This window comes from Gouania willdenowi, chromosome 8 (assembly GCF_900634775.1).
Source record: "Gouania willdenowi chromosome 8, fGouWil2.1, whole genome shotgun sequence".
In the NCBI taxonomy this organism is placed as follows: domain Eukaryota; kingdom Metazoa; phylum Chordata; class Actinopteri; order Blenniiformes; family Gobiesocidae; genus Gouania; species Gouania willdenowi.
The window spans coordinates 31,783,547-31,792,707 of record NC_041051.1 but is presented as its reverse complement, the minus strand read 5'-3'; the positions used below and the strand labels follow the sequence as shown (position 1 = coordinate 31,792,707).

General features: G+C 36.8%; 1 protein-coding gene across 1 annotated transcript in view; it reads left to right on the top strand.

The window, feature by feature from the left end:
• Positions 1–3,816: 3,816 nt before the first annotated feature.
• coro1a (coronin, actin binding protein, 1A) overlaps positions 3,817–9,161 on the top strand; it is a 13,336-nt gene continuing 7,991 nt past the window's right edge. Inside the window, exons 1-4 of the mRNA XM_028455954.1 lie at positions 3,817–3,923; positions 7,180–7,383; positions 8,597–8,719; positions 8,797–8,926. Of these exons, the coding sequence (XP_028311755.1) occupies positions 7,186–7,383; positions 8,597–8,719; positions 8,797–8,926 (451 nt within the window). The 5' untranslated portion in view covers positions 3,817–3,923; positions 7,180–7,185. The remainder of the gene's footprint in view (positions 3,924–7,179; positions 7,384–8,596; positions 8,720–8,796; positions 8,927–9,161) is intronic.

Here is a 9,161-nt window from a genome sequence, read left to right as displayed (position 1 = left end):
TTAGACGACAAACGGCACATCTTATTGTGAAAATCTCCTGAAACGTAAAAAATCTGTGATGTGTTTTCAGTCGCAAAGCAGAGAAATCAATCGACCCTGAACAATACGCTTATTAAAAAGACCAAAAATCATTATAATTTAATTTTGTCTTCTTTTTTCAAACTCATGGCCCGGGGGCCAAATCTGGCCCTTTGGAGCATTCAATTCAGCCTGCAGGAGAAACTAAAACTGACAGGGAAAACATGAATCATGTTCTAAATGAAAATCAACAATATTTGCAGGTGCTCACAGTGTTCCCGGTTCTTAGATTGATTTAGATTTCAATCATTTTTACATTAAACTGTTGAAAAAAAACCTCAAATTTCTGACAAAAGCATTACATTTTCCGACTGACAGTTGGCAATGGAAACATGTCAGGAGATCAAAGTAAATTCAGAAGACTTTTTTTGGAACGTCAGGCGACACCCGTCGTTCAGTCGATACATCGCCGGGTTTTCTTAAGAAGACAGATGGCTCGTCTTATCGTAAAAATATTTGGAAACGTTAAAAATCTGCAATGTCTGGTTCGTCGCGAAACAGAAAACTACTTTGCTTGAAAGCCCTGAGCGATATGCTTATTTTTAAAAAAGAGCCAAATTTATTACAATTTCCTTTTGTCTCCTTTTTTTAAATGAAATGTTGTGGTTTCATTTATTAAGACAACCTTTTTCAGGATGTTGACTTTGATCTCCTGGCATATTGCTTTGATGGTTATTTATTAGTTTTTTCTGGGTGTGGCCAACTTGACAGTTCTGTCAGACTGGCCTTGCCCCCCCTGTCACCCAGTGGTCTCTGGAGAAGAGAGTCCCAGGTATGGGAGAGTCCCACAGATGCCTCTGAGGAAGACTGGCAGTTGGCAGTCCAAACATGTCAGGAGATCAAAGTAAATTTCCTGAAATAAGGTGTTTGAATAAATGAAACCTTGACATATTAAATTGATTAAACTTGATTAGAAGACAACATATCTGACCTGATTGCATGTAGTCCCCTGACCTTACATTTAGAACCAAAGTTGAACCTCTTGGTATTTAAAAATCACAGATTAAATACTGACTACAACCGTAAATGTCAGTATTTGAGCCCTAAAGGGATATAGTGGCTCATAAAGGCTGGAAATGTCCTGAAAACGCTGCAATTGTAGCTTTAAAAGGTTAAAAACCTTTTTCCAAATTGTCCATTTCTGATTGCGATTAAAACGCGTGAGGAGTCCGAAAAAAGGTTGATTAACGGAAGGCGAGAGTTTTCCCTGAAGCCGCGTTAAAGACACAGAGTCTGGACTGAAAAGTATTCTTTATCCTGTAGTTGTTGTTTTGTTTTTAATTTAAGCTAAAATGACCATTATTGGAGCGTCTAACGGGTGCTGGATAACCTGTTCAAAAAACGCACCAATTGTTTGTTATTGACTGATGAAAAGTATTGCCTTCTGTATGAATCTAACACTGGCTCATCTGTGTACAGTTACTGTAAAGAAGCTCCTTCATTTATGATGAGGATTCACCTAAAGGGTCTCAAACTGCGGTCCAGGGGCCACCCCTCAATTATTAAAATATTTCTTAAATCAAATAAAGTAAATGGTGCTTCCAATTTATCTTAACTGAAGTATTAGGGGAAAATATCTTGTTTGAACGTAAATAAGCTCCAAAAACATAAAATAGAAATAAGAAATCTAATAAATCTGAATAAATGAGGGTAAAATAATGCCCCCCAGGCAGTTTAAGACCCTGTTGGGTGTCGAAATGTGAAAAGTGTGAGTTTGTCTCCCCCTGGCGGCGCTGACGTCACTGTAGCAGCTCCAGAGCAGCCAATAGCGTTCCAGATGTGAGGGGCAGTTTATTCTAAGGTGTGTGTGTGTGTGTGTACACACAGGTGTGTATGAAAGCATGAAACCTGTGCGTGTGTGTGTCCTGTCTGCTCCTCCTCCTGCTGCACTGACGGGATGCTGAACATGTCCCGATGGTGCCTCATCACACACACACACACACACACACACACACACACACACACACACACACACACACACACACACACACTCCTCAGTCTCCAGCAACGATTGTGCAATAAACTGAAGTCTATATTTTTAAATCTGCCTCCAAGGAAGTTTTTTTAATATTGTTTTTCAAAATAAAACAGGTTCATTAGTAAAAAAGAAGAGATTTTTCTTTCAAATAGTGAGTTTTCTTTAAGTCATGTAATATATAAAGTTTGTACTTTGCTGTTTTTCTTCAGAAAATAATTCAAGTTTATTTTACAAGTTTGTCCTAAAACCATGTAAATGTACTTATTAGAACATCTATGCCTTACAAAACGCATTATTATGCACCATATTCTTTTTATTAACTTTAAAAAATGGGACTACTTTACATTTTTGTTCCTCTATCTTGAAATCACATGATTGATGATGTCACACAGCCCCACTGTCTGTAAACATCCCATTGTTTTCTATTAGAACGAGTAATCACGTATTTACTCGCTAACTTCAGCCACCAGAGCGTGTCAGCGCACTGTTTAAGGGAAAGTAAAGGTTTCTTAGGAGAGCTCTTCTTCTCTGCTTCATTGTCTACTACCAAACCACACAGTTGCGACTGTCGCCCTCTACGGTCACAGATTTGACAGTTTTTATCTTTTTTCTGTAAACAAGAGGTTTACATCAACACCTTTAACTTTTCTTGTGTTTTTTAGAGCAACCAGAAGCAACACAAGTTGTTATTTTGACTTAAAAAGTTGCTAAATGACGTAAAAATCAGGCTGAATGTTTCACTCCAATAGAAAACAATGGGATGTTTACAGGAAGTGGGGCCGTGTGACATCATCAATCACATGATAAGGCATTAAAATGAATATGGTGCATTATTATTTATTTTGTTGATACTAAGATCTGCTAAAAAGTACAGTTCAAAGGTTTTATGTCACAGTATGAAGTTATTCAGTAGATCATATCTACAATATTTTAATAATGATAATGCATAAATAATAATTTTTTTTGAATTGAAACATATTATACAGTTATGATTTTGAATGCTTTTACTAACAATATTAATAAATTAGCCATATATTTAAAAACCTTGAAAACAGTCAAACAAAAAACAACTTTATATTAAATAATTTTTTCTTAACTCGATTTATAATTTCCTGGATTTAAATAAATGGATGAAATATTTTAGTTAAATAATAAAATTGTTGAATTGAAACATAAAAAATCAAATAAATTAGGCTTTTTAAAAACATTAAAAACAGGTTTAAAAAAATCTCTTTTTAGTTTTAACTTTTACAACACATCTCTTTAGCCTTAATTTACACGCTATATAAACCCATTTTATTTGAATGGAATGAAATTCAACATGTTATGAAAATCTGGTCCTTGAGGGCTGCTGTCCTGCATGTTTTGGCTTCATCATCATCATCAGGCCTTCTGCAGAGATGGGTGACACAGTTACTGGACCAGGTGAGTTTAAACGGCAGAGAAACGTCTCAGACATGCAGGACTTTAGCCCTCGAGGGCTGTAGGAGTCTGTTACAGATCCAGGACGAGGTCACGGAGAGAAAAACAGAAGTTGCATCAGACCAGGATGTCTACCAACTGTGACCTCATGTTTTTAAGCCAAAATGAAGATTTTTGAAGGTAAATATTCTGTAAATCCTCTTTTATTATGTTTTATCTTTTTGTAGAAAGAAAGTTCTGAAGACTTGCATCGATTCTGGTGGGTTTTTTTCTGTCATCATCAGTTACTTTAGACTCCTCCCACTTCCACCTTTGGTTTGAATCTCACTTCCTCTGTGTTTTAGTTGGTTTGTGATGCGTTTGCAGCTTCACTCTCTGCCGGGTCGTCGTACAGACTGAACAACGTTTGGTTTCACCGCCGACATCACCTCGACGACTCCCCCAGGTAAGGTTTTATCATGTTTATTTTTAGTTAAAAATGATAATCACACTGAATATTACCAGCAACTCACAAAAAACAACAACAAAAACACACAACATAACAGAAAAATATACTAAATAATAAAAAGAATCGGACAAACGACAACAAAATACACAAAATAACACCATATGCACACACACTAAGAGAGAAAAATACGAACTATTACCAGCTACACATAAAAACCACTACAAAGACACACTAAATGAGAGAAAAACACACAAAAATAACAGAGAAACATAAGAAACAACCAAAAACACACACACTGAGATAGAATCATTTAAACAATTCCTACAACACACAAAAATGACAACAAAGTACTCAAAAAATGGTCGCACATCAGGAGGGAGATGACCGTCAATGATGAGAACTATAGAAATAAATCTATTCAGGAAGCACTAAATATGGTTGTTCACTTATTTACAAAATGAGGTTCTTTAAAATGTGTGTTATGACTCATTTATTCCATCATTATGATCTATAGATGGTTTTTCACTGAATTCTGAGCAAAATGTAGTCGTCGTATATAAAGAGGGACTTGCAGTCAAAAGTAAGAGAAAAGAAGTTTGAGAAACCATGAGTCACTGTGTCAATGACAAAATATATCTCAGCTCGATATCTCCAAAATAATACACAAATTCAATGAAACATTCTTATAAATCACATGATGGCAGTCATTTTAATCTCAAATTATTAAAAGAACTCTCAATTTTTCCAAAATCCTGCAATTTTCTTTAAATTATTCAACAAAATGTCCTTAAATTCCATAAAAATGGGTCAAAAAAACCAATAACATGACAGTGAAGATCCTGCAGGGACTGATATCTGTCACTTATTGCTTTGATATTATCAGTGCCGTACATATTTCATCATTCATATATACGTGGAAGTGCAAACTAGAGCTAAATAATGATTAAATGACTCATTTTCCCGCCTAAAATCTGCTGCCCACTTAATGGTCCTGAAGATGCACGAGAGGGTGTTGGTAAAAAAGCGAGCACTGAGGGGTTAAAGTGGAAACAAAGTGACACGCTTGCGAGAACACGACACGACGGGAAGATTGTGCGAATGAGGAAGCAGCAGAAGTTTTCACAACAGCTTCCTCTCTCTCTCTCTCTCTCTCTCTGCAGTCGTCTGTGAAGACGAGGCAGGTGCACGAAATTCACCACATCCTGCTCACAACACAAGAGCCTTTAAATACACTGGGATGCAACGTTAGTGCTGTTGGGAGATGAAAAGTCTACACACACACACACACACACACAGGATCCTGCAGGCCCTTTTAGGCTCAAGTCCCCCTTTGTCCCACTACAACATTTTGGTTAGAAAAAAACTATTTAAAAACATCTATAGAGCATAATGATGGAATGAATGAGTGATAACACACATTATAAAGAATGAAACAGTATTTTGTGCCAGTGGTTCACAACCTTTTTTTGGATCGTGATATCAAGAATTTATTTCGACCCCAAAGACATTTTTTTTCTAGAATCAATTTTTGATCACGTTCCAGCTCAGATATTTTCTTTTTTTTTAAAACTGTTGAACTATAGTCACAAAGTGAAAGTATACTATAGTCAAAAGAATTATAGTTACTAAATTAAAAAAATCTTTTTTAATTTTTTTGAAATTTCAGGGGACCCCATTTAAACTTCAGGGGACCCCACATGTGTTCTCGACCCCAAGGTTGAAAAACACAGATGTAGTGGCTCCTGAATAGATTTATTTCTACAGTTTTTTTTTTCTCATTTCAAGCCTGGGGGGGGACTGACAGTTTTCCACTTTCTCTCACTCAAGTACCCCCTTTAGTGCCCCTCAGGGTACATGTACCCCCATTTGAGAAACACATCTATAGAGCATCAAATTCGGCCCACTCCCAAAAGTAAAAATGATAGAAAAAAAACATCAAACATTTAGTAAATGACCAACTAATTCAGTTGTAGATATTTCAAAAATTCACTTCAAATCTACAATATTTACACATGACTGCAGTCATTTTTCATCTTAAATTGCTGAAAGAACTCTAAATTTTTCCAAAATCTGGCAAATAATGCAGAAGTAAAGATGATTTTTGTTTCTTTTTAACTTCATTTGTCAACTTTTGGTCCTGAAAGGTTTAACCCCTGAGTTTGGACTCACAGGCGACTTTCTGTTTGCAGCGTGTGGAAAAATCTGTTCATTTTTTATTGTGTGGTTTTAAAAGTCAAGCGTTTGTTCTGTTGTCAGAGTTTTACTTTTACAGCCGAGATAAGCAACTGGTGACCGTGAAGTAATCACAGAAAAACACACAAAAAACTGCAAAACTACACAAAAACATTACACTAACAGAAATGCAGAAAACAACGACAAAAATACCCAAAGTAACCACAAAGATGCACAAAGTCACTCCAAACACACAAAACAATTACAAATTTACAGAAACATATACAAAACGACAACATAAATATAAAGAAATGACTCAAAAAACATAAATTTACTATGAAAACACACAAAACTACTCCAAAAACACACAAGACGGTTACGAAAATATAGAAAAATATACAAAACAGCAGAAATGCACAAAAATGACATCAGAAAATGCAAATTGACAACAAACTTACACAAAATTACTCCAAAAATGGACAAGACGAGTCCAAAAATACAGAGAAATATACAAAATAACATCAGAAATACAAAGTGACTCAAAAGACAAGAAATGATGACAAAAATACACAAAATGGTTCCAAAAGCACACAACGATCACAGAAATAAAGAAAAGTTAGCAAAACAACCGCAGAAATATACAGAACATAACTCCAGAAAACACAAATTGACATAAAAAAACACAAAATTACTCCTGAAGTTAAAGACTATTGCAAAAAATCGATAAAAATATACAAAACGACAGCAAAAATACACAGAAAATAACGCCAGAAAACACAAATTGACTAAAAAAAACAAAACAATAATTTTCTCCAAAAAGAGACAAAACGACAACAGAAAAACTCAAAAACCTTGTTTTTTCTTGTGTTAATGCTCAGATTGGTGATTATTAAATGCTGATATTAACGTTGATAATATGGTTCTCAGAATGAATCCCTCGCTGTGATAAAAGTTGCTTTACAGAGATACGTATGAGGTTGTTGCATGTTCTCTAAAAGGGATAAAGAGTGGCTTCAAAATGAACTTTCATTGCATTATTATTAATATTGTTCTGAGTTTCCATCATCCCTGTGTGTCCCAGTTCACCATGTCCAGGAAGGTGGTGAGGTCCAGTAAGTTCCGCCACGTGTTCGGCCAGGCGGTGAAGGCCGACCAATGCTACGACGACATCCGCGTGTCTCAGATGACCTGGGACAGCAACTTCTGCTCCGTTAACCCCAAGTTTGTAGCCATGATCGTGGACGCCAGCGGGGGAGGGGCCTTCCTGGTGCTGCCGCTGAGCAAGGTGAGTGTCGGCAGTAAACACACACACACACACACACACTGAGTCGCCTTCAAAGTAAAAGTTCATAAGAAAAGGGAACTTGTAGTAAAAATATAGAGACAAAGAATGTGTTAAAATCTGAATATATCAAACATTAACATATTAGCGTCCTGTCACTTCCCTCTCTGGTGTCAGGAAACACTTAGATCTCCATTTTTGGACGTGTCGGTGCTTCAGACGTTTCTCTGCTCTGTGTCTAATTTACATACATCAAACATCGTCCCTCGCTCTGCTGAATGAGGAAGTTTGACGCCATCTTTGACTTCTTTCACACGTCACTCGGTGCTGCTGAGAGGATTTCACCTTATTTGGTGTTTACTGTCAGCTTGATTCAGGAGGACAGGATGTGGCCACATTACTACTTCTGTTCTGCAAACTCAGCAGCTCAGATTAAGTGTCCACTGTAGCGCTAACATTGAGGAACAAATCACCTCCTGAGCTGCAAATACAGCTCTTTCTCTGACCAAATACAGTTACTGTATAGCAGATTAATGCTAATTAATTCACCATTTAAGGTCACATGACCTTTTGTTTCTTGTGTGATTTGATTTAATGGTTTTATGAGCTTTAAAAAACCTGATTATTTACTATTTACTTTAATGCACAGCAGCATTGTGACATACTTTATTATATGTATTTCATTTGATTTATTCATTTATTTATTTTACCGTTTTATTTCACTGTTTTTATTGCTCTTCTATGGACGTATGGTTTTATGACATTTTTATTTTATTTATTAATTTATTTTATTGATTTTATTTATTTATTTCTTTACTTTTTATTTTCCCACCTTTGGATGGCGTGCGTGTTAATGCTAATGTTAACTAATGCTAGCTAGTGGTAATGCTAATATTAGTTAATGATAGTTAGGGCTAATGCTAGGTTAATGCTAGCAAATGTGAAAACTAGCTAATGCTAATTTAAGGTTAATGCTAGGCTAATGCTAATGCCTGGCTAATGCTAATGCAGTGTTCAATGACGTGGGCCAGCACCTGCATACTTTCATATTGTAGTTATTGTTTGTTGTTGTTTGGTTTGCTTTACTGATTTAGGTTAAATTCCAATTATCAATAATCACGTGATCGCTGCTCAGTCCTGGAGCACCTTGCGAGCACCTTCAGCTGAATGTCTTTGATGTTTGTCTTTGATGTGTCTTTGATGTTTGTCTCTGCAGACGGGACGCATCGACATGACCTACCCAACTGTGTGCGGACACACGGGTCCCATCCTGGACATCGAGTTCTGCCCTCACAATGACAACATCATAGCCAGTGGATCTGAGGACTGCAGTGTCATGGTAACACGTCACTCTCCTCACGTCATGTAAACTTTGCTCTGCTTTGATGTGAACTTCTGGTCCTTGTTGGTGAACAGATCTGGGAGATCCCAGACTCTGGGCTCACCACACCTCTCACAGACCCCGTCGTAAAGCTGGAGGGTCACTCCAAGCGTGTTGGCATCCTGAGCTGGCACCCCACCGCTCACAATGTGCTCCTGAGTGCAGGTAAGACTCACAGTGGAGTTTGCATGTTCTCAGTGCTCAATGTGTGGATTTTCTCTGGTAACACAGCTTTAAACAGAATAAAATCAAACACAATATCCACTGTTATACAAAGAAAAAGAGGTTAACAGTGACAATAATGTGTCAACATATGTGACATTAGGTGAAAAAAGTGGTGGAAAGGGTTTATCAGTGCTGAACATGTCTGGAAAGTGGAAAAAAATGTGCAGAAAAGACA